Raw genomic sequence first — 25374 nt, forward strand, 5'->3', positions numbered from 1 at the left:
CCGGGGACCCCGGGAAAGGGTCCCCCCTTTACCCCAGCCCCCCCACTCCCCCTCCCCACCAAGAGGGTCTGTGATTGATTTAGTCCTTTTTTTTTTTTTTTCCTTTTTTTTAAAGTTTTTTTCTTCTTTTTTTTTTTTTTTTTAAACTCCTTTTTGTTTTTATACAAATTTGGATCTTTGGGTGTGTACTGCCAAAAAAAAACCAAAACCAACCAAAAAACCCAACAAAAAAAATCAAAAAACCCGCCTTCGTTCTTCGGAATAATAATAAAAATAAAACTCAAATCATCATGGAATCATTAAAAAAAAAGGCAACAGAAACCCAAGGAACCCATGCGGAAGTTGCACACCACAAAACCACAGCAGATGTACAGAATGCAATATACAAGACACGATTTATAATAAAACATTATATACAATAAATAGGTTATTGTCACTTTTTTCTTTTTTTTCTTTTTTTTTTTTTTTTGTTGCTCGATCTGTAAATAAATTTTTTCTCAGTGCATACTGGCGGGGGGTTTTGCTCTTTTCTGCTGCATATTCACCTCTTGGATGCTTCAGGCCTGTTCTCCATCATTTTTGGATTCTCCCTCCGGTGCATGATTCTCTTTTTTTTTTTTTTTTGTCATTTTTCAGCTTTTTAAATTTTTTTTTTTTTTATCCTTAAACTTTTTTTTTTAACTTCTTTTCTTCAAAAGTATTTACAATTGCTGGTTTTGTGCAGAAAATGAAAATTAATCAAATAAAAAATAAAACTTAAAGAGTCCCTCTGCTTCTGGCTGGGAGGAGAGAGAGAACGCGGCGCCGGCGCCACGGCCGAGGCGGGGCCGGGGGCGAAGCGGGGGCGGCGGGGCCGGGTCCCCTCCGGAGGCGGCCCCCTCCTCTCCTCTCCTTTCCTCTCCTCTCTGCTCCGGCGGCCGGGACGGGCGGGGGGCGCAGGGCTGGGGGTGCTGGGGCTGGGGAGAGAGGGAGAGAGGAGTGAGGGTCGCACCCTGGGGTGCCTGCCCACCCCTGGCCACCAACACCCGCGGAGCTGGGGTCTGGCACCCCCCTACCCAGGGGTCTGGGTCCTGCTCCCCAAATCTGGAACCCCATACTCAGGGGCTGGGGTCCTGCTCCCCAAATCTGGAACCCCATACCCAGGGGCTGGGGTCCTGCTCCCCAAATCTGGAACCCCCATACGCAGGGGCTGGGGTCCTGCCCATCTCCTTCATCTCCTCCACCCCAACACCCAGGGATCTGGGGTCCTGTTCACCCCAATGTGACACCCATGTCCCAGGGATCTGGGGGTCCTGTTCACCCCAATGTGACACCCATGTCCCAGGGATCTGGGGGTCCTGTTCACCCCAATGTGGCACCCATGTCCCAGGGATCTGGGTCCTTCCCATCCAACCCTGCACTCTGGAGTCCTGCTGGCACAGCTACTGGGTGGGGAACACAGCTGGCACTCACCTGGGGACGGTGGCGTCTCCGAGCCCCGCTGGCGACGCTGCCAGAGCCTGGAGGGGTCAGCGCTTCACCAACAGCCATCGCTGTCCATCCGGCAGGAGCAGCCCCAGGCGCCGAGCGGACGGGGAGGGACAAGAAAAGAAAAGAATCCCCAGACAGCCTCCCCGGGGCGGCCGAGGGGGCCCCGGCCGGGCTGGGGGCAGGGGGCACCCAGCGCTGACCCCCAGATCCCCTCCTGCCCTCCCTGCCCGCGCCCCTGCGCCGGGCCTGCGCTCTGTCCGTCCGTCCGTCCGTCCGTCCGATTGTCCTGCTGCGGGGCGGGGGGGGCGGCAGTCCGGAAAGCAGAGCCGGAGCTTGGCAGGCAGAGCGGGTTTGAGTGCGGAGGGGGAAAAACGGGGGGTTTCTCTCTTCATCCATTATTATTAATTTTTTCCTTTTGTTTCACTTATTTTTTATCTTTTTAATCTTTTTTTTTTCTCATTTTTTTTCTTTTTTTCCTCCTTTTTTCTTTCTTTTTTTTTCTTTTTTTTTTTTTTTTAAGAAAACAAACAAACGGTTCCAATCCCAGTTAAATACAGAACTTGAAAAGTGTTCCAGAAAAAAGTGCTGGCTAAATTACCTCTGAAAGAGAAACACAACATGGAGAGAGAGGGGGACACGATGAGAAGGGCCCTGAGGGTCCCCTGTGTCCCCTTCTGCCACCCTCACTCCCAGGTTCTCCCCCACCTACCCTGTAACAAAACCTCGTTGTCCCGTTGGCACGTCAGCAGACACTACAATGAGGTGACCGTAAAAGTGTCCTCAGGGTGTTGTTGCTCTACCATGGGTCCCAAAAACCCGCTCTTCTGGGTGGGGGCCATGACGGGGTGCCCTTGGGGTGCAAAACTGGGGTACCTGTAGTTGTCCTGCAGCTGCAGCATTGAGTCTCTTGGTACGGGGGAGATGTTCAAGTCATTGATCAAGGGACAAGCGTAGGGTCCTCGGTGGTGAGCCCGGGACATCTCCAAGGGCTCCTTCTCGCCCTTGGAGGGGTGGGTGCTGCTCGGGCTGCTCAAGTGGGGGTTCAGACACGGGGGGTCCGTCCTGCCCATGAAGTCTACCAGCATGCCAGCCCCCGCCTTGCCGTCGTAGGAAGGGCTGCGGGTGCTGGCGTTGGGGGAGTACCAGTACGGGGGGTTTTTGCAGCTGGGGGAGTCATAGTGCGCTTGAGGCATGGGGAGGTCGCGGCAGGCCAGGTGTGGGGCGTGTGGCAGGGCCCCCCCCTGCATGCTGTGTTTGAGCGAGTCGCAGGCCGGCAGCTTTCGGATGCTGCCTGCCCGGAGGTCCTCCTTGAAGGCCAAGGTCGGGGAGCAGTTGGGCGAGAAGGCTTTCTGCAAACCGGCCTCGAACACAGTCTGCTGGCCAGGGGCCGCCAGCTGGTGTGGGAGGGCAGGGAAGTGCTTGCTCTCCAAATCCGGCTGCCCCAAACCGGGGGAGTCGCTCTGGAACCCCTGGACAAAGGTCCCATCCGAGGGGGTGGAGGGGTTCATGGAGTAGGGGCCGGTGTAGTCACAGGGGTCCCGCTCCCCCACCCCGAAGCCCCGGGACTGGGAGGGCAGGGGGGACATGCTGCTGTCCCCGCTGTAGTAGTCCAAGCCCAGGTCCGTGCTGTCCTGGAAGAGGGGGTTCACCGCCTGTGACTTGGTGGGGAACTTGGCTTTGCCCGTACCCCTCTCCTTCTTGGAGGCACAAGCCCCTCGGGAGCCCCGGGGCTGACGGGGTCCCGTGTTCCTCTTGGAGGGGTACACGGAGGAAGAAGAGGAAGAGGAGGAGAAACTCAGGTGGGAGGTGTCGAACATATCCACCTTCTTCCGTCGGCCTCGACCGGGCTTTGAGTTACTCTGGAAGAGGACGCTCTGGTTCCAGTTGTAGCCAGGAGCAGAGGATGCCTCATTCCAGTCCATCATCAGCTTCTCCAGGCTGGAGAGGCTGGACTGGCCCTCGCTGGAGGACGCCTCGCTGTTGGCGCGCCGGTAACCAGCCGGCTGGTTGAACTGGGTGCTGTCAGAGGAGGACTCCGAGAAGGTCTCAGAGACCGTCTGCTGCTTGGCTTTCTGCGGGGTGTAGTTGGAGATGTCCAGGATGACATTGGGTTCATTGAGGTGGCACTCGAAGCCCGGGTTGTAGAGCTGGCTGAAGGCTTCTGAGCTCCAATCCAAGCCGCCGTAGCCCTGCCGGAAGGCCCACGGCGCAGCGCTGGGGAACTGCCGGCAGTTTTCAGGTGAGGGCTGGAAGGACGCCGACCCCTTGGGCACCATGTAGCCGCCGGGCGAGACGGTGCTGGCCCGGCTGTCGCAGCGCAGGGGGGTGTGCGCGGCGCTGGAGAACTGCCCCCCCTGCTCGGCACTGTTGAAGAAGGCGGCTTTTCCCAGTGGCAGACTGGGACCAGCTGTCGGTGGCGCGTAGCCGGCACTGTGGGCACTGCTGGGTGAGGACGGGAGGCTGCTGCCACTGCCATAGGCGAAGCTGCAGTCCTTGCTGTTGGGGCAGTCCTGTGCTGATGGGTACTGCTTTCCTGGCGGGAACACGCTGGCGGGTGCCACGCTCTGCCCGGTGCTGCCATAGCTGCCGTACGGGGAGTAGCCCGGGGTGCCACTGGCCGCTGGGTGAGCCGTGGGTGACCGGGACACAGCCGATGGCGGGGCCAGCTTGGGGAAGGACTCGGTGCCCCGGCACTCTGACGAGCCTTGGGTCACACCGTAGGCGCTGGAGGCGCGGCCAGGCGGGAACGCGGGCCGGCCCTGCATGGCCGCGTGGAAGGCTTCGGCACCAGGGCTGGCCGCCGGCACTTTGCCGCCGCGCGCTGTGTAGGCAGCCATGCCCCGCTGGCCGGGCAGCGCGGCCGGGGGGGCCGTGTAGGCAGCCGCCGATTTACGGGACTCGGAGCGGGATGCGGAGAGGGCAAAGTCCAGCAGGTCGGAGGAGTCATCGGAGTCCAGCAAGGAGCGGAAGTAGCCGGTGAAGAGGCTGTGCCGCTCCGGACCGGTCTCTGTCTGCGAGGATGGTGCGCTGCCGGCGTAGAAGGCGGCGCGGCCAGAGGAGCCCGACTCCAACCCCGCAGCATGGAAGGGCCTCGCCTCGGCCCCTTGGTAGCCACCGTTGCGTCCAGCCTGGCTGCCGGGGTGGCCGTGGTGGGGGGCCCAGGGGCTGCCCTTCTCCCCCCCGCCCCACTCTGTGGCGGGGCCGTCCCCAAAGCTCTGCCCGGAGCTGGGTTCGGGGAACAGTGCCCCGTTCTTGCGCGCCCGTCGCTTCCGCTTGGGCTTGCCCACGGGGTCCGGCTCCAGCCGGCCGCGCTTGCGGGGGTGCACGGGGTCAGCGTGGAGGGCAGTGGGGGCTTTCTTCTTCTTCCCGATGCCCTCAAAGAAATCGCTAAAGGAGCAGCGTGCGGCGCGGGCAGCGTGGCTCCCCCCGCGCCCACCGAAGCCCCCCGCCTTGCCGCCGCGCCGGCGGAAGCCCTGGACACGGTGCAGGAAGTGGGAGATGCTCTGGGTGTCGGGGGCTTGGTGAATGGACTCGGGCTCGCTGGGGGTCCAGCAGCGGGGCGGTGAGCAGCGCCCCGAGCACTGGCTCTGTCTGTTGAGGAAGGCTAGCTTGGCCAACACATCGGAGTAGTCGGCTTTGCTGTCATTGGTGTCGGCGATGTAGGAGGGCTGGGGCGAGGCCAGCTTCTGCTTCCTCCTCCTCCTCTTCTTCACTTCTGGGGTGGGCTCCTTGGGCTTGGTTTGGCCCAGCAGCAGGTTTTTGGGAGGCCGGCCCCGCTTGCGCTTCAGGATAATGGGCATCTCGCCAGGGGGGAACACCACGACCACGTTGCGCCCATTGTTCTTCATCTTGAGCAGTGGCGTGGGCTCCATGGAGCTGCTGGCTGCCAGCTCCTTCCCCTCCAGGTTCAAGTTGCTGCTGAGCGATGACACCTTGTAGGTGGTCTTGTTCCTCCTCCCCAGGGACACGGGGATCTTGGCCATCTTCACCACCATCTTCCTCACCCCCCGGCACTTGCTCTTCTTCCCTGCCGTGGGGGCTTTGGGCATCTCGTTGGGGTCCAGCGTGGTGGGAGGCGGTGGCGGTGGGGGGCTCAGCACTGGGGTGTCAGGCTCCTCGGGCCCGGGGGGCAGCTCAGCGGGCAGGGTGAGGGGGGACAGGACGTGGCTCTCAGGGGTGATGTCCACCCGGCGCCCTCGCCCCGCCCTCCTCCGGCGGCACAGCATCTTTGGCTTTTCAGTCCGGCGCAGGGCGTACTTGCGGTGGTCTTCGCCACACCGCCCAGCCCCCCGGCCCCCGCAGGGACCCCGCTTCACCATCGTGCTCAAGGGACACCCCCCGAGCCGGGGCTGCAGCCCGTGGGGCCGCAGAGGGTCCCCGGTGCCCGGCTGTGCCTCCAGCAGCTCCGAGACAGTTCCCAGCGGCTGAGGCTCCAGCAACGAGGGCTCAGTGGGCAGCAGCGAGGGCTCCAGCGCTCCGGGCAGCGGCTCCAGGGTCTGCAGCCCCAGAGGCTCTGCCAGTGGCTCCAGCGACTGCAGCTCCAGCGACTCAGACAGAGGCTCCAGCGACTGCAGCTCCAGAGACTCAGAGAGCGGCTCCAGTGACTGCAGCCCCAACGGCTCCAGGTTTTGCAGCTCCAGCGACTCTGGCAGCGGCTCCAGGCTCTGTGAATCAAGCAGCTGGGGCTGTGACTCTAGGGACTGGGAGTCCAACAGCCGGGATTGGGAGTCCAGCTCTTGGGCTGGCAGCAACTGGGGCTGCGGCTCCATCGCCTGCGACTCCAGCAGCTGCGTCCCTGGGCAAGCCAGGGAGGCCAGCTCGTTCAGGATGTCCGCCTCGGCCAGTTCCGAGTAATCGCTGGCCTCGGGCTGGGAGCAGCCAGCTTCATCCGCCGGAGCTTTGGAGACATCTCCCACACCCACACCATGTCCTGGGGGCTGCGGGGTGCTCCCCCCACCTCCGTCAGCCTCTCCGTCACGCGCTGGGGGCCGGGGATGCCGCGACGGGTCGGATTTGAGGAGCACCCCCCGCTCCTCGGGGCTGCGGATGCTGTTGGCCAGGGAGGGCGAGGAGAAGAAGCTGTACTGGAGGTCACGGTCAGCGGGCAGGAGGCGGCTGTCCTCGTGAGCCCCGCCGCTGCCACGGAGGCTGCCACAGTCCAGGTGCACCCCGCTGTTCTTTAGGTCCTCAGAGAGGCGGTTGAGGTCCTTCATGATGTCGATGAGCTGCACCACAGGGTGGAGGTTGATGTGCCCGTTGCCGCACTTGCTCCGGAGCAAGGCGAGGATGCCGTCTACGTTGCAGCGGCCCGAGGCCAGCGTCGCGTTGGGGAAGGTTTTGGGAGCCCGATCGCGGGCAGATGCCTCCTCTGCGCTGCCCCCCAGGATCCGGGGCTCCCCGGCACAGCCCAGCAGGTCCTCGGCCGCCTTGGTGCCCCCGTGGACACTCTGGCAGCGGTCGGCCGGGTCGCCGTGCAGCAGCGAGCCTGCCTGGTGCTCCCGGCCGAGCGCGGGGCACGACCCCTCAGGGAAGCTGAGCACACTGCAGGACAACGCCTTCTCGGCCGGGCAGGCGGGGGGCCGCTGCACCGGGTGTCCCGGCGGGTAGAACTTGGGCTCTCGGACGTAGTCGGGCGAGCCACGCACAACGCTGGTCGTTACCACTGGGCCCGGGGGCTTCACGCGCATCCTGACCTCCTCCTCCCCCGCGTGCCGCTTGGCCGAGCAGTTGCTGACATGGGGGTCAGGGAAGGTGACACCAGGACCTACGGGCAGCAGAGAGGGGGACAGTGAGGCTCCACAGGCACTGCCAGCCAGAAACAGCCAGCAGAGCCTCACTCCACCCCCCTGTTCTCAGGGATGAGGTGCCCATATCCATCCCCCAGCTCCCTCTGCCCTGTCAGCAGCAAGGATGCGACTGGCACCGCAGGAATGTGACAGCCCTGCTCACAGCTGGGAAAACGGGGCCTTGGGGGAACTGGGTGCCTTCCCCAGCTCATTAGCAGGGAGCTGGATGTCCTCCCCACACCAGGACCGCTCGTGCCAGACTCCGGCACACTCCCCCTCCCAGGTGAAGAGGGGTAGCTGCTTCCCTGCGTTTTCCCACCCCACCCCAGGGGCAGAGTTTGGGTGTCTGCGGGGAGGGCTGGGGCTGGAACTTACCCTCGGCTTTGCTGCTGCTCCTGCTATTGCACTTGAGCTCTCTGCAAAGGAAGGGGTGTGCAGGGTCAGCCCCACACGGGGGGAGGGGCTCACTTAAGTGCCCCCCACCCCTGTGCCAGTCCCTGCACGGGACGTACCAGGGGCTGATCCTCCCGAGCTGCCACGGCCGCCCGTCTCCGTGGGGCTGCGGGGGATGGGCAGAGAGGGGGAGGCTGCCTCTCATCTGGGGGACAGAGGGGACGGGTTTACGCCCCCCTCCCATCCCCAGCACCCCCTCCGCGGGGCGGGGGCTGGCGGGGGTCCTTCGGTGGCGCTGCCACTAGGTGTCCCCGGCGAGCCGCGCTCCGGACACGCGGGGGGGCTTCGCCCGAGGAGGTGCTCAGCACCTCCCACCCCACATCCCCCCGGCTCCCACCCACCCCGAGCACAGCTGCAACTCCCACCCGCGGGGACATTGCCCGGGGCCACCCCTCCCCTCGCCGGGACGCCCCTCGGTGGCGCCTGCCTCAGTTTCCCCTCTTGGGAAGGGGGTATAGCGACAGTTGTGGTGGGGTGGCTCGGGCACTCACGGGTGGGTGCCGGGCACCACGTGCCCACTGCACAGGGGCTGCAGCCCCTCTGTTCACCCCAAAATCCCAAGCCGGGAGGATGTGCAGAGCCGGCGATCCCCCCTCGCCCTGTATCTCCCGGGCAGGGATGGACAGAACATCGGCAGCGAGATGTGCCGCCAAGCCCCCCCTGGTGCCGCACCCCATTTTTAGGGTGAGGCCCCCAGCTACCTGTTCCGGGGGTGTTTGCAGTGCAGGTTCACTCGGAAGCTCCTGCTGTCGCTGTCGCTGCCGGGCTGGCGGGGGCCGGAGCCCTGGGCATGCGGGAACCACTCGGCTGGCGGGCTGGCACCGTTCTCCAGTGCGAGGGGCTGGCAGGCGACCGAGCTCCCATCTGCTCGAGAGAGACCCCCGCACATCAGCCCAGCGGCCCCCTCCCCTGGAGTGCCCCTTGCCCCGGCTGCCTTGGGTGCCCGCAGGGCTGGGCACACCGTGTGCCACCCATTGATGCCTCCCCCTCGAAGCCACAGCCCACGGGGACACCCACGTTGTGCCCTTAGCCCCATCACGGGATGCCCAGGGTGGTGTTTTGGGGCAGGACAACCCTTTCCTCCCCACCGTGTCCATGCCTTGAACCGGGGGCTGCCCCTATGAGATACCTACAGTATCTCCCACCAGGCTGTAGGCACACGTGTGCTCATCCACATCGATGTGCACATTGCACAGGCGTGTGCAGAAAGCTCTGGCCCCCCACCCTCCTGCAGAGGCACCCCCAGCCGCTGCCCGCGTGGCACAGGGGTGCACGGTGGAGCCCCTGAGCCCCTCGCAATCCCCCCGTGGAAGCACGTCCTCCTGTTTTCCCTCCCCAGCGCCGCGTGTGAATCCCTGCCGGTTGGCTCCCTCCCCCAGCACACACCCGCAGACACACACACGCAGCCGCTCGGCGTGATCCAGGCTCTTCCCGGTGTCTGGATTAGCGTGACAACTTATCAACAAGGCAGGGAAAGAGAATTCAAACCTGTCAGTCCATCCGCATCCCCCCCTCTCCCCGTCTCCCCGCCAGCCTTTGGGCGCAGCGCTGGCACCGCGGAGCTGCGGGCACCTCGGTGTAAAGTTACACCAAGGGCTATATGGAGAAGGAAAATATGTGCTAGAAAGACCGGTCTCGTCTCTGCTGAGGCTGCTGGTGTGCCCAGGGAGCTGTCGGAGAGGAGGCAGGCAGGAAGGAAACAAACGGGAGGTTTTCCAGAACAGCCGCCGAGAGCTGGTCCCCGCTGCACAGGCTGCGCGGCTCCAGGGGCGGTTCGGGGTGTCGGGGGTGTCGGGGGGTGTCGGGGGCGCCGGGGTGCCACCCCGCAGCTCTGCGCCGCCGTCCCCCGCTGTGTCCGTGGCGCACGGAGCTGCGGCTGCTTCGGCAAACGCTGCGGGACGGCCGTGGGTGCCCACCGGGGCGTGGGGGGTCTCCGGACGCGCCATCGCCCGCGTGCTGCACGGTCGCCGTTGCCCACGTTCAGCCCCGGTGTGCAGGGGATGCCGCAGGCGCTGGGCACAGGTCGCGGCCCGTACCCCACAGCACCGGTGTCCGGTCCGGCTCCGGTCCCACGGGGGGGCCATGTCTCCCGTGACACGCGGGGGACACTCCGAGCGCCGGGACTCCGCCCTCGCCCCGTGCAAAGCACCCTCCACAGCGGGGACCACCTGCCCCCCCGAGCATCCACCCACCGCGGAGCGGAGCGCAGGTGGGAGCGGCGGTGGGGAGGGGGCTCCGGGGCGGGGGGGCAGCGGGGCGCACCGGGATGTTCGCCGCGCCGCCGCGCTCACTTTCACCTCCCCGCTCAGCCCCAGGCAGCCGCCACATGTTTCCCATTAGGCTCTCCGGACCTCGCCATTCCTGGTTTCCTCGCCAGGGGTAGGGCCTTTTTCCTTATTTTTTTATTTTCCTCTTTTTAAAAAAAAAAAAAAAAAATCTTTTATTTTTTTTTTCTCCTCCCTGGTTACAAAACACCAGCCGAGACCACACAAGCGAGGAGGGACGGAGGGAGAAGGAGAGATAGAGATGGGCGCCGCGGGCGGGGGAGAGCCGGCCAGACCGGGTGCTGCGGTGGGGCCGGGGGGGGGTGAGGATGAAGAGCGGGGGGATGAAGCGGGCGAGATTGCAGTCACCTCCGCTTCCCACCTCCTGACCCCGCAGCCCTGCAAAGATAACAGCCCCCGAAGACTGCTGACTCGCCTCGCAGAAATCCAATATCCTCGCCTGGTGAACTAATCGACTACCTGGGCTCCCACCTCCCCTGCCCGGGCTTAATCCTGCTGCTGCAAAGCTTTAATTAGTTTAACGGTTTCAGGCTTGACGGAGGTTGGCGGCGAGAGGAATCAGAATCGTGGAATGGTTTGGGTTGGAAGGGACCTTAAAGCTCATCTCCTTCCAGCCCCCTGCCAGGGGCAGGGACACCTTCCACTAGAGCAGGCTGCTCCAAGCCCCGTCCAAGCCGGCAGGATGTCCTCCCACGCCCCCTACTCCGCCCAGACCGGGTTCCCCCTTGGTGGAAAGGGTGCCGTGGGGTGGCAGCATGAGTGTGCAGGGGGCTGCAGGCGCCCCCAAGCCCCCCTCAGCTCCCCGAGGCTGCTGGCACCCAGCCCCGACCCGCAGCGCTGGCACAGGGCGGGCACGGAGGGGCCGTCTTGGCACCGGCGTGGCGGCGGGGGGATGGAGGGATGCCCCCGCAGGACACGGACGTGGTTTGGTGCCCGGCTCCGAGGCCACCCAGACGTCAGGGTGGGGCCGGAGATGCCACCGGGAGACAGGCAGGCGGCAGGGACACAGCCGCCACACAGATGGGGACACGCTGGCCCGACGCCTCCCACCCCGCCGGGGCGCCGTGCCCAGCCGCCCGCGGCGGCAGCGCTGGGGACGGGGCGTCCTCCGCAGTGCCCCGCCGCCCCGGGGCTCCTCGGGCACCGCGGGGCGCTGCCAAGCTTTGGGGTGGCCCTAAGTGCCCCCACACGGGCGTAGGGGCGTGTCCGGTTCCCGCTGTCACCCGCGTCCCGTGGGCACAGCCGGCCTTCCCCGACCTGCCCTACCTGCCCCCCCGAGTGGCACGGGGCTGTCCCACTCGTGTCGCACGCGGGGACGCCGTGGCGGTGCCCCTCCCTCGCACACTCACATTCACACACCATGGTCACACTCACACACCACGGTGGCTTTCCTCCCCATCTGGGGGCACCACGGGCGTGCCACTCCCCCACGCACCAAGCCCCCCCCGCCGGGGCACCGCAGAGCTTGTCCCCTCCGCGCCCCGTCCCTCGCACCCCCCTGGGCCCCTCCCAGGCGCCCCCAACCCCCGCCCCACCAGCTCCCCCAGTCCGTCCTGCGCCTGCTGACACCAATGGAAAATCCCCTCCAGTGACAGCTTCCTGGCAGGCGCTCGCCGAGGGTTTCCGTGTTCCCCAGCCAGCCCCCACCGGCCACCTCCTCCCTGAGCCACGCGGGGGGTCCCTCCGCCTTCACCCCCTCCACGCCGACCTCCACATCCCCTCTAATTCAGCATCACAGACCCCAAAGCACGGGGGTCCTGCTCCCTCCTCCTCCTCCCCACACCTCATCCCTGCCAGCCCCCTGCCCTCCTCTGAAGTGGGGCACCCATCAGCACCAGGGCTGTTTGGGGTCCTCTCTGGGTACCACTGGCAGCTCCCAGAGCCCCCACCCCCCTTGGGGACCCACCACCCTGGGACTGGGAGCAGGGCAGGAGCCGGGGGTTCAGGAGGGTGGGCACAGATGGGTGCTGGGGCATACAGTGCCTGCAGGCAGCCCTGGCCCTTCCTTCAGTTGTCACCCCACGGCTGGAACCCCGCTGCCACATCCCCCCTGCCGTCACCACGTCCTCCCGCTGCCCTGACTCCTCTGCCATGCTCTTAATTAGGAGATGGAGCAGATGGCGCCTGGGTTTCATCTTAGGTAACGGGTCCAGACGAGCTGCTTGGCCGCCAGCTCCCTTTGTGGGGCTAGGAGAGGTTTTTTTGGGGTGCCCCCCAAGCAGGGAGCTGGTGAGGGGCCCTGCACCTCCAATGCACTGCGGGGATGCTGCGGGGGCTGCAGTGCCAGGAGGGATTGGCTGGCATGTGGGGCACACAGCTGGGTTCTGCCCTCTCACATCATCCCAGGGTGCCACATCCCCAGGGCAGGCTCAGACACCTGCCCTGGCACTGGGAGGAGGGTCTGGGACCACTGGGCTATAAACAAGGAGTGCCCAAGGTCTTGACATCTCCTCATAACCCAGAGCTGCAGGAAGGTGGCTGGGGAGTTCATTTCCCTGCAATCCCCCTGGTCCTGGCTACAGGAACCCCAGGGACACCCCCATGCTCTGGGGACAGTGCTGAGTCAGGGGACACGGCCCTTCTCCTGGGCCTGGCTCTGGATGTACCACTGGGGTCTTCTGGAGCACACCCCCCTGGCTGGTGGCATCTCCAGGCCTGGGGCTCCTGGAACCATGGCTCCCAGGATAGGCTCAGCCCTCAGCACCAGAACGTGGCACGGTGCCCTTGAGCTGGGCAGGGGTGGGGAGGCCTGGCCAGGCTCCTATTCCTGCTGCTGCAAGAAACCATCTCCCCTGCAAGGACCACCTCCCTCAGGAGAAGAGTTCCATCCTGAAATGACCACCTTCCATGCAAGGACCATCTTCCCTGCACGAAACCATCTCCCCTAAACAGCCACCTCACCTGCAATGGGCATTGACCATCTCCCCTGCAAGGACCATCTCTCCTGCCATGACCATCTTCCCTGCAGTGATCATCTCCCCCATGAGAAATTGCTGCCCCTGCAAGGACCATCTCCCCCAGTGACCATTCCCCCTCCAACGACTCTTACCCCTCAAAGACCATCTCCCTGTAATGCCCACCTACCCCACAAGAAACCATCTCCCCACAACAACCAACCCCCCTCCAGCGACCATCTCTCCCAGCAATCATCCATCCTGCCGGTCAGGAGCCCCTTCCCTTGTGCAAGGACCCCCCCACCACCCCCCAAACGTGGGTACCCGCTGCCCCCGGGTGCTGGGGGCGCTCAGGTGACCCCCGTGGCATCGCCCAGCAAGGATGCAGCCCCCAACTCCCTTGGTCGTGGAGGGGTCTGACTCCCCTCCCTGGCTTGGGGGGGCTCGGGAGGGCCGGGGAGCGGCTGACAGATGGACCGCAGCGATGGTGGCACCTCGGCCGGCTGGAGCCCAGCGCCGCAGTTCAGAGCTAGCAGGGAAACGGGCTAAATTTAGCTCTTCCCTCGGTGCCAGCTTTGTTCCCCCGCCCCGTCGAGCCGGCGCGGGAGGCGAGCAGCCTGCGGGCCCCCTCCTCTGCCCTCTCCCTGCCTGCGGGAGGATCCAGGACACACCAGCACTCCTCCCTCGGGTGCCAGCTCGCGGTACCGGGCGCTCCCCGGGCTGCCGGCTGCGCTTGCCCGCGGCCTCCGTGCGCCGGCCGCTCCCGGCGCTGCCCCGGGGGGCTGCGCCCGGCGTGGGGAGCGCACCCCAGGGCCCCCGCGGTGTGCCGGCAGCCCTGAGGCTGCGCAGATGGTCGCGGCCCCCCTCCCCGCGCTCCCTGTTATAGCCACAGCATGAGTCACAGCCCCGGTGTGTCCCTGCCCAGCGCCGGCCACGCCGGGTCATATAACACCCGCGGCCGCGCTGGCGCGGATGGGGCTCCGCCGGCTGCCCACGCCACCCCCCGCCCCCAGCACCGGCACCCGGGCAGCTGCAGAGCCCCCCGACACCCCGCTGAGGCCCCCGGGGGTCGCAGCGGCGATGCCCCCCGCTCCCCGCCGGTGCGCTGCGGGTTAACGCCAAGCGGGGCCGGGATCCTGCGAGGCCAGGAACATTTGGAAGGCGCCAGATGGACGCGTGCCCATGCCGAAAGCTCGCTCGGCACAGCCATGCTCCCCCGGCGCTGGGGCTGGGGGGCTGCCCGGGGCAGCACAGGGGCGCCCGCCGGGAGGGGAGGATGCTGACAATGCGCGCAGCGGGGCCCTGGGTCCGCTGGTGCCCACCCACAGCCCACGCCGGGCACCGGAGCCGCCCGACCGCAGCCCCATCCGGCAGGCGATGGGGTGACGGGGTCCAGGTGCTGACACCGCGCCGGGGGGACCAGGTGGGACCGAGGGGGGGTCTGGGTGGGGGGAGAGCAGCCAGTTGCCTCCCTTGGCCAATTTTAGAAACTGGCTAGACAAGAAAAGCAGAATGAGCCGGGCAGGATTAACGGCCGTGCTGGTGTCAGGGTGGGTTTTTTTCTTTTTTTCTTTTTTTTTTTTTTTTTTTTGTGGGAGGCACACACGAGTTGAGCGGAAACTCCTGGCTGTGGATCCTGTTTCCTGGGAGATGCGGCCGGCTGGGGCCGAGCTGGGGTGTGGGAGCCGCTGGGGACGATGCCAACACCGGCGTGATGGGGCAGGGGTATGGGGAGGCGGGGGCAGCCCCTGCCCCATCACGCCGGCAGCCTGGCACCCCAAAATATGTGGGTATGGAGGTGGTGCACCCACTAACAGGTCTGAATGTGCACAAGATGGTTGTGCACATGCAGGTGTGTGCACGGGTACACGCACGGGGGAGGATTTGCACGCACGTGTGCAGACAGGCCTCACACAGGTGCACCCACATACACCCACAGCGCTGTGGGCACACACAGGTACAGGAACACGTGTGGGCACCAACGGCACACGGGTGGGTCACACATGTGCCCAGCATGTACAGGTACACACAGACAGGAACACGCACAGGCACTGGTGAGCTCGCTGATGGGTGCACACCTGTGTTACAGGTACACAGACAGGTGTGCTGGCACCTGGAGGTGCAGCACCCACCTCTGTGGCACAGGATCACACCTGCTTGGAGGTTCATCACCCCATGGCAGCACGCACGAGCTGCAGGGACCCCCCAGGCACCCAACACACCAGGACAGCCCTGCACACCCCCATCCCATACCCTGGTGGTGGCAGTGGAAGCTGCTGGGGTTTGACCCCAAAACACAATTCACCCTCCCCCTTGAGAGGCCACGGTGGTCCCCCAAAATCTGGGGTGAGAAGAAGGGGTCTGCCAGTGCCACGCAGCGGGGACTTGGATAGCGACAGGGAAACTGAGGCAGGAGCAGGGTGGGCAGTGCCAGGGGCGCTGATGGGAACAGAGCTGCAGCCAACTATTCCAGAGGTCCTGTAGTGCCCCAGCCCCAGGCTGGGCTCCCACCCAGCTGCCCCCATCTCCGGTTACACCGCGCGGCTCAGGCTCCCCAGGGAGGGGACTGGAGCAGCCAGGTCTCTCGCACCCCCCCACGCCACACTGGCAGCCCCGACCCAGCCCCTCGGAGCACACACACCTACAGACACACCAGTGTTTGCTCTCCCCCCTCGCCGGGGAGCTCTCCATTAAAATTGGAAGAACACAACTTGCCGGCAGAGCCCCGGCGCGGATCGTACACAGCCTGTCACTCACACATCACTTTGTAGATGCCCATAAATTGCTTCATTACCTCTTCTAATTGAGGAGAACGCAGCTGCTGTGGGGCGGTGACGGAGCGCCTTCCCTTTGAAGGATGCCTTGCTCGCCAAAGACGGGTCCGGCAGAGCCGCAGAGCCCCACCAACATCCCAATAATAATAATAATAGTAATAGTAATAATAACCATAATGACAGTATCCAAGCAAAATCCCCTGGAAAAGGGCAGTGGGACTCACATGTGATGGAGCCGGCTTGAGGGAGGGGACTGAGGGGCTTGGTGGTCCTGTACTGGTGGGGAAACTGAGGCACAGGGAAGGATGCACCACGCACATGGAAAGGGCGGGCATGGAAAGCCCTGCATCACACTGGGACCCTGAAGGGGAATATGGTGGTGGCAACATTTAGGGAAAACCCAAACTCGGGGGATTGAGCATCTCCCTGCCCGCGGATTTGTGGGGCCAGGAGAATGCACAGCACCACCCAAAACTCCCTGGAGAACTTCCCACCCTGCTCAAGGGCTTCATTTTCCCATCTTGGCTGTCACGGCACAGGGGGTCCTGCCACCCCCGGGTGCCCTGTTCCCCTGTGCCCCATCCCCGCGGGGGCCCCCCGTCTTTGTCTGGCGGCGGCGGGCGGCTGCGGCTGGGCTCGGTCCCCTTGCAGGATACTGCAGAAGGATTTACTGTATTGCAGCTTGTGCTGGCTGCAGCCCAGCGCACAATAGATTAGCTGTAGCCCAGGGCAGCACGTTGCGGGGGAAGGAAGGTGGGATTCATCCGGCTGCAGATTGCAGGGCATTTGCTGCAGTATCCTGCAGGATCCGGACACTCGCTCCGGACACCCCAGCACCTTGCTCCAGCCTGGCACGGGGACCTTGAGGGGTTCGTGCAGCCCCCTCCTCATCCCCTCCACCAAATTCTACAGCAGGAACGTTTCTCGTGGCCGCACGGGCTGGGGGACACCCTGCTTGTTCCCTGTCTCCACCTGGAGGTCCGGAGGGGCTGCAGTCCCCGATGGTACACGGGTGCTGCACAGGGGGACACCGGGGCCCCCTCGCTGGGTGCGACGGCACAAAGCTGGTGCAGGGAGGGAACCAGGGACTGCAAGCAGCACTAATTGATCGCGATTAATTCAGCTCCTACCTCCTCGGGTGGCAGGAGAGCTGCTGAGACACAAGCGCAGCCCACAGAGCTCCCCAAACAGGCTCTGCTCTCCCCTGTGCCCCCCTTCCCCCCGGGAGCCCCACGCTGCCGGTCCCTGCGGGTGTGGGGGTCTCTGGTGGGTGTCCCGCTCCTGCTGCTGCCTCAGAGGTGCTGGGGATGGGTCCTTGGTGTGGAACCACATTCCCGGGGTGCTGTTTGAGGGAGAGGGTCCTGCTAGCACACCACCCTGTCCCCCTGAGATGCAGGGATGGCACACAGGGAGATGATACTCAGGTGATGGCACAAGGGAGATGGGACAGGGGTCACTGATGGCCTCGTGGTGACACCGTGACACCTCCAGCACGTTACCAGCCACTGGGTGCAAACCAGGGGACCCAGGAGTGCTGCTGCCACCTCCTCCAGTACCCAGACGCCACCCCCCTGGGGATATCGGGCACCCTGTGGGCTCCCCGCAGGCGCCGCGGGCAGGGGGCTGGCGCTGCGGGCGGGGGGACCCCGGTGACCGTCTGGATTTGGAGGGGTTTGGAGCCTGCAGATTCCGGCTCCATAATCCTACGTGGGATGCAGTTTCCACAGCAACAGCGGGTCAGAGGGCAGCGAGGGGAGCCGGCTGCTCCGCTCGGGATTGCAGCGCTGCCGCCGCTGCCGAGCGCCGCCGGGCGAGGTGTCGGGGCGCGGTGTCGGGGCGCGGTGCCGGCTGGACCACGGTGGCGAGGGCAGGCGGCGGAGAGGGGCCGCGGGGGCGGCGGGGCTGGTGCTGCCGGGGAGGCGGCAGAGGCTCAGGGTGGCGTTGTCAGCAAAGATGTCACTAATTGTCTGCAGGAGCAGCAAACTCTCGTTAACCCTTGGGCAGCCGGCGGCGGGAGTGCTGGCGGGGCCGGGGGCCCCCGGGCACCCACGGCCGAGTGTCCTGGGGCCGCCCCAGCTCTGCCACCGCCCCGCTCGCACGGCCCTGGGAGGGTCACTGCACCCACCTGGCCCCAGCGTCGCTGCTGGGACACCAGTGTGTCCCCGCTGGTGACCGTGGGCAGCGCCCTCGTCCCACGGGCTCTGCCTTTGTCCCCACTGCTGTGGCTGTGCCACCCTGGGGCAAGCAGGAGCACAGAGGCAAATTCTGTGCCAAGGCCACTGAGCAGGGTCACCTCCAAGCCCGGCCACTTCCATTCCTGGTCACCTCCTCTACCTCCATCCCTGGCCACCTCCATCCATCTCTGTTCCCAGCCGTGTCCCCACGGGCACACCCAGTGAGCTCAGGGGGTGCAGAGGGGTGCCCGGCACCCCACCATGGCCACCTCCCAACTCACACCACACTCCACGCCTCACCACGGCTCCAGCCTCGTGGCAAAAGGACACACGAGCCCACGGTGACGCTCGGGCACGGGGCACGAGCACCCACCCACCCTGCCCCGGGAGCTCCGGCCAGGGCTGGCACAGGCGCAAGCACCGGGGCAGAGGCAGAAATGGCTTTCCCACCTCTCAGCCAGCTCCAGGTAGACCTGGAAGCGCTGCCGGGAAGCGCTGCCGCCGGCAGGAGCGGGTGGGGGCGGCGGGGGGAGGCCGGGGCCGCCGGAGCGGGGTCAGCAGAACGCCTCCGGCTCCGCTCGCCCCTGCCAGCCGTTCCGCGGACCTTTTGTTCCCATTCCGCACCTTTCCCAGCACCTCCTGCTCCCGGGGCTCCTATCCGGGGGGCCAGGGCAGGGGCCCCTTCCGATCCTGTGCGTTTTGGCGAGCAGGATGTGCCCAGCGTGGCTCAGGGCACAGGGACCCAAATGATGAAGGGGACGTGGGCACATCCAGCCCCAAGGTGAGGTGACTGAAGGAGGTTGTGGGGGCTCTGTGAGGGGGCTCTGAACCCAACCCTAAAAACCTGACCCCCACCTCCCTGACAGCCCTGGGGGGGTGAAGGGGAGGGAGGTAGCACGGCTTGGCGTCCCAGGGTCCCAAAGCACAGCCAGCCTGGTGAGCTCAGTGAAGGGGATGGATCCTGCACGGCAGGAGAAAATGTGCACAAAACCAGTGCTCCCACTGCAGGCAGCCGCTGGGACTGGAAAAATGCAGGGCACAGCCCTCTGCTCCCCTCCCTGGTACCCCAAGAGCCCGGCAGCACACAGGGACACAGAACTGCTGCTGAAGCTCATCCTGCACGGGGACAGCACCGGGGACCCCAGGAGAGAGCCCAACTCCCCCCACAGCCGCCCTGGTGCCTGGGAGGAGCCGGGCTGGGCAGGTCTGGACACGTCCAAGGACTCTCCCAGCCTCCAAGGACTTTCGGCTGGGATTTCCTGTGAGGGATATAGGTCTGCAGATGTCACAACACTCCGGGATTTCTGCTCCATGAGCTCCTTGGACCCACCCTCGTGTCAGCCTCGTGGGTGCCCGTTGGTGGGGGATCCTTTTGCCAAGGCTCCCAGGGTAGCACTGTCAGACTGGGACAGCAACACCCTGCCCAGTGTGGCTAACTGCTCCTGCAGGGCATCATGCAGCTGGCACTGCCTCCAAAGAGCTCCTCAGTGCAGCCCTGCCTGGGGGCCTCCTGGTCCCTGACATTCCTTCCATCCCTTCAAGCTGGAGTGCAAACACTCCCCTGGATGCAAATTCATCCCACTGCAGGGTGCAAACCCACAGCTGGGTGAACCCCTCTCCTGGATACAAATCCATCTCCAGATACAAACCCACCCCTAGATACAAACCCATCCCTGGGTGACTATTCATCCCTGGATGCAAACACACCCCTGGGTGAAAATTCATCCCACTACAGGGTGCAAAGGCACACCTGGGTGAAAATCCATCCCGGAGTGATAATTTATCCCTAGATGGAAACTCATCCCTGGGCTCAAATCCACCCTGGATGCAAATCCAGCCCCAGGGTGCTGCACCCCATTCCACTGCCTTTCCACCAGCACCCCTCTCCTTCCCCAGCTGCCCCAGCCCAGCCCAGTGTGGCTCTGTCCCCCAGCACTGCCACCAGTATCCTGCTGCCGGCCGCGCCCTCCGGATCCACAGACAGGTCTCTCCCCCCAGGCTCCCTGCTCGGTGTCTGGCTGAGCTAAGCGTATTTAGTGCTTTTAATTGTTCTTAATAAATCAATCCCGCCAGCCCCTTAAATCATTTTTGTGGCTTCCCTCGCAGCCGTCCCCACGGCCGTGCCGGTGTGGAGCCTGCTGTCTGCAGTGCTGCCGGGGACGTGGCCGGGATGGGGCAGCCAGGACACAAACCCACCCCAGCAGCCACCCCCCTGCTCCTCTGGGGCAGCCAGGACACAAACCCACCCCAGCAGCCACCCTGCTGCTCCTCTGGGGCAGCCAGGACACAAACCCACCCCAGCAGCCACCTCCTGCTCCTCTGGGGCAGCCAGGACACAAACCCACCCCAGCAGCCACCCCGCTGCTCCTCTGGGGCAGCCAGGACACAAACCCACCCCAGCAGCCACCCCGCTGCTCCTCTGGGGCAGCCAGGACACAAACCCACCCCAGCAGCCACCCCCCTGCTCCTCTGGGGCAGCCAGGACACAGACCCACCCCAGCAGCCACCCCCCTGCTCCTCAGCCCCTGGGAGCTGCCTGAGGGGGTCTCTGCCTGCCGGGCTGGGGCCCCATGCCTCAGTTTCCCTCCCTGCGTGGGGTGTTTTGGGGATGCAGCAGCTGCTTGCCTTCTCCCTGCTGTGTGGGTTCAGTCACCCCAATACTGCAGTTTTTGGGGACACCGAGGAACCACAGGTCCCTTCTCTCACTCGCTCCTCCCCTCAGGGCCAGGTGCTGTGGGAACAGAGATGGTGACAGCCGATGTCACCCATGTGGCACTGCTGTCCCAGCCTGGTGTGTGGAGGTGCCTGGACAGATGTGCCCTGTCCTCCAAGGCCCTGGTGCCACCATGGACCCAGGGACATGTGCCATCCCCTGCCATGCCCAGCCCAGGGCTGAGCCCCTGAGGGCACAGGGTGTGGCCAGTCCAGCTTGTGACACCCAAGTGGGATCAGTGCAGGCCCCAGTCCAGGTGACTTGCCGAGGCTGGGATGATGCTGTCACCCAGCTGGATGACAACACTCCTCTTTTGGGGTCACATTACACACCCCACACCTCCTGAGCACCCTGCAGCATCTCCCAGTGCACCCAGCCCCACCTCCTGCTCCGTCCCACCATCCAGCAGTGGATCCTCATCCATCCTGCCAGCCAAGGTACATCCCACCCCACTGCACCACTCAACCCTGCCTCCTCCTTCCTCCCACCACCTAATCCTGCATCCTGCACCATCCCACCACACAGCCCCACATCCCATCCATCACCATCCTGCCAACCACTCCAGTCCTGCTGACATTTCTCATGGAAAGGATGAACACCCCGCACCCAAGTGGGACCAGCACAGCCCCCAGCCCTCTCCAGGCTCTCAGGGCTCAGAGTTGCACAGGGTGACAGTGACACCCAACTAGATGGCAGCAGTCCTATTTTTGGGGACACACTTTGCACCCCACCCCATCACCAACACCCGGCAGCACCTCCCAGGGCACCCTACCCTGCATCCTGCTCCATCCCACCACCCAAACCCACACCCTGAAGGTCCCATCCCCTAAACCCTCATCCCACCCATCACCAACCCCACGAGCACCATCCCACCAGCCCTCCAGCCCCGCTGGCATTCTCCACGGCAGAGAGGAACACCCAGCACCCAGGATGGCTGCCGGGGGACATGTCACCGAACAGACTGTGCTGGCTTTGGGCAAAAAACAAACCCGGCAGGGCTTGGAGGGAGAGAGCTAACCTTGACACAGTTGCAGCAGTCACTAATAGCAGGCAATATGCCTGTTCTTGGGGGACTGTTGCAGTTGCTAAGATACTGGCAGCCGTGTGAATGGAAATGGGTCAGTAAACCTGTGGAGAGATAGTGTGACACTGTAACCGGCACAGCTGTTGCAGCCTACATCGAAATCCCACCCTTTCAATATTTATCACTCTCCGCCTTCGGTTCCTTCCTCCCAGCAATTTTTTCCACGTTGGTTTTGCCCGGGGTTGGTGAAATCACCCCGAAGACTTTAATGAGATGAGAGGTGGTGGAGCGATGGGATGGGGTGGAAAAGGCACGGTGTAGGGGGATGAGGAGGGAAATTAAAGCCCCCACTTTGGGTGGGTGTCTGTCCCCCCCTCCCCACCCCACTCCACGAGCAGGATGGAGCCAGTTCTTGGAGAGATTTAACAGGAAACAGGCTATAATCCCCCTGGTAGGAAAACGGGTGAAAAGGTCAATTTACTTCTGTCCCTGGTTTAGGCACTGTGGTGAAATTACACACTTGCAGGAGCCGCTGCGCACGGCTGGGAGAGGAGGGAGCGGCGCCTGTGTCCGTCCCGGCTGTCCGTGTGTCCGCCCCGCCTGCTGCACGCCCTGAGCCCTCCCAGGGCACCCCGACCAGCAGCACCCCATGGCCCAGGAGCAGCCCCCACGAGGCCCAGGGAGGGCCAGCCACGATCCCAGCAGCCCATCCCGCGCCTCGCACCCGCCAGGGCCCTGCGCGCCCACTGATGCCCTGACCTCAGTGCCCCAGCAGCTCCCCACATTCTCCAGCACCCCCTCAAATGCTCCAGCACCCCCTAAAATGCTCCAGCACTGCCCTCATGCTCTAAACTGAGTCTCCTCAATGCTCCAGCACTTCTCCAAGTCCTGCAGCATCCATCCAATACTTCAGTATCCCCACCCCAAGCACTCCAACATCCCAGGTGTTCCAGCATCCCCCATACGCTCCAGCATCCCATGACAAATGCTCCAGTGTCTCTGTAAATGCTCTAGCCTCTGCCCAAATAGTCCAGCATGCTCACCCCAAAAGCTCCAGCATCTCCCCAAACATTCCAGGACCCCCCAAAAGGCTCCAGCACCCCCACAACACCAAGCCCTGATGCCACCACCCCCTGCCCCACACTGGGCTCAGATCCCCACTGCCTTCGGTGCTGCCACAGCTCAGCTGGGGCGGGAAGGGTTGGCCCTTCCTCCCAGCCTGGCCCTGGGAGCCGGGACACAGCCACGGGAGGACGCTGAGCAGTGTCCCTTGTCCCTGCCCCCCGGCTGAGCAGTGTCCCTTGTCCCTGCCCCCCGGGCTGAGCAGTGTCCCTTGTCCCTGCCCCCCGGCTGTGCAGTGTCCCTTGTCCCTGCCCCCCGGCTGTGCAGTGTCCCTTGTCCCTGCCCCCCGGCTGAGCAGTGTCCCTTGTCCCTGCCCCCCGGCTGTGCAGTGTCCCTTGTCCCTGCCCCCCGGCGCTGTCCAGGTGCGGGGCAGGCTGCTGCTGTGCCGGCTCTGGCCGGGACCCTGCTGCAGGGAGGAGGGTGAGAACATCTGGTCGCAGGGAAGAGGGACAAGTCCAGGGAAAAATGCCGAGCTCCTGGAAGAGGCCCTCCCCGCCGCGGCTGGGGTGGAACAAGCCCCAGCACCCCTCCTGCGCCACAGCTGCCCTGGGGAAGGGAAACTGAGGCACGGTGAAGCCAGACAGTGTGATGTGGGGTCACGAAGCCGCGGGCACCGGGGTCACCCCCAGCTGCCAGGCTGGAGGAGCATCGCCCGTGATTTACAGCCCAGGGTCTGGCACCCGGGGGGCAGCAGGGAGGGAAAGGGAGGCTGCAGGGAGTGAGGGGAGCAGCGAGCTCTCCTCCTCCCAAAGACGCTCCCTGCCACCCCCCCGCAGGTGGCTGGAGCAGAACGGTTGATATGGAGACAGGGAAGCACAGACTGTCTGGGTAAGGTGACATTCGACAGATGCCAGGTTCAGACTCGCTCCAGCCAGTATTCCCACCCCCCTCCCTGCCTGCCTCCAGCCCCCACGCAAAGGCATCTGCGGGGGGGGCAGGCTGGGCAGGGGCAGGTGGGGGAGTGGGGCACCCTGCGATCTGCTGGGGGGTGAAATGCCCCCCTGTCCCCATCCTGAGTACCAGCACCCCGAGTGTCCCTTGCCAGGCAGGCACAACTGGAAGATTTGGGGACACACCTGGGGAAAGGATTGCCCCCCACCACCCAGATTGCAGAGGAGGCAATTAGCTGGTGCCTAAGAAGAAATGGTGAACTTTGGGGGGAGCGCAGGCTTTGCATTTCCCACCCAGGCAGGCTGACACTGGGCATGACAGCCCCTTGTCCCCAGGTTCACTGCCCAGGACGGGTCCCAAGGCTGCCAGACCCCCCTCCCCCGGCTGCAGTCCTGTCCCTCTGCCCCTCGGCAGGATCCCTGTTCCCTCTGACCCCTTCAGGCTGGAGATCAAAGGGATGCTGGAGGGATTCCTGGCATGGAACCCTGCTGCAGGCGGGCAGGGAGGGACAGGCCAGCGGCACGGGCGGGCACTCCCTGCACCCAGAACAAGGCTCCTGGTCTGCAGTGAAAGCTGTGGGGTGATTTGGGGGGGAGGGGAAGGAACAAACACAGTGGGTGCAGCCCAGGGCGGGGGGAGCCCGCAGCAGTCTCCTGTCAGATCTCCTCCTGGCAGTACTGCACCCCCAGACCCCCGGGAGCTGGAACGGCTCCCGGGGCCCATTGAGTAGGATGATGGGAGTTGCCAGCCCACACAAAGCCCCTCCAGCCTCTCCCCGTGCCCCGGGCTGCTGCTCCCTGCTGACCCCCTGTGCGGGGAGGTTGGGAACTGCTAATGAGCTCTGAGCTCGGCCCTTTCCCAGCGCCCCGGGCCCGGGTGGCCCCGGCAGGTGAGGGTCAGCCTCAGGGACTCCGTGCTCTGGATTGCTGGAAACGGGAGGCGCCTGCTGAGGGGCTGCAGAGCCTCCGGCATCGGTGGGATGGGCTCCAGCACTTGCTCCGGCTCCTCTGTCTCCTCTTCCTCACCCTCCGTCCCCCAAACATCCCCAGTCTGCCCCGCAGCGATGCTTGGCACAGCCCCAGCTGGACACGGCACTAACCTGGGGACACCCCACACCCGCAGATGAGGGGACACAGCCCCCCTCCTTCCTGCTCCCTCCACTGCATCTCCCACCTTCCTTCTCCTCTCTGCCCTAAAGCCAGACAGATTTCACCGCTCTGCTGAGCTCCAAACTCCACTTCCAGATTTTCAGAGCGACCTTCTGGCTACCTGGATCCGGCACTGCAAGATGCCCTCTCTGATCCCCCCTCCCCTCCGGCCCCCCAGCATCCCCGGGGGAGCCAGGGCTGGATGCAGCCAGGAGCGGGATGCAGGGGGAAGCTAGGGGTGGCCGAGGAGGAGGAGGAGGAGGAGGAGAAGGAGGAGGAGGAGGGAGAGGTCGGGCTGCACCTGGATGCAAGACCAGCCTCAGGAGGCTTGGGTTGTTGTGTTTAATCCAGCCTGGCCCAGGCAAAAGCAGGAGCATGGTCAGAGAGAGCCTGGCAAACCCGTTGCACGTGTGGGAGGTGCTGCCGAGGTTCCTGGGGCAGCCTTTGACCTCACTGCCTTCATGGAGGGTCCCCCAAAAGGGCCCCTGCTCTCCTTGGGACACTGTTCTGCAGGGATGTGCTCACTCCCCAGGCTGCTCTTGGCTCCCCAAGCCCAGATCCTGCCCCAGGGGCAGGCAGGGGTCTGTGGGACCTGATCACAGATAACCAGGGGGAAGGGGGAGGAAAGAAGGGAGGAAAG

General features: G+C 64.5%; 1 protein-coding gene across 4 annotated transcripts in view; it reads right to left on the bottom strand.

Moving 5' to 3' along the window:
* Positions 1-376: 376 nt before the first annotated feature.
* AHDC1 (AT-hook DNA binding motif containing 1) overlaps positions 377-25374 on the bottom strand; it is a 50249-nt gene continuing 25251 nt past the window's right edge. For 3 of the 4 annotated variants that reach the window (XM_059868599.1, XM_059868600.1, XM_059868596.1), the window contains 5 exons: positions 8411-8573; positions 7632-7672; positions 2180-7234; positions 1453-2070; positions 377-956 (listed from right to left, as the gene is read on the bottom strand). In XM_059868599.1, the coding sequence (XP_059724582.1) occupies positions 2223-7157 (4935 nt within the window). In that variant the 5' untranslated portion in view covers positions 7158-7234; positions 7632-7672; positions 8411-8573 and the 3' untranslated portion in view covers positions 377-956; positions 1453-2070; positions 2180-2222. Of the gene's footprint in view, positions 957-1452; positions 2071-2179; positions 7235-7631; positions 7673-8410; positions 8574-21567; positions 21890-25374 lie in introns of those variants that run through there. The other variant, XM_059868597.1, reaches the window with a different exon arrangement.

Source organism: Haemorhous mexicanus, chromosome 27 (assembly GCF_027477595.1).
Source record: "Haemorhous mexicanus isolate bHaeMex1 chromosome 27, bHaeMex1.pri, whole genome shotgun sequence".
NCBI lineage: Eukaryota > Metazoa > Chordata > Aves > Passeriformes > Fringillidae > Haemorhous > Haemorhous mexicanus.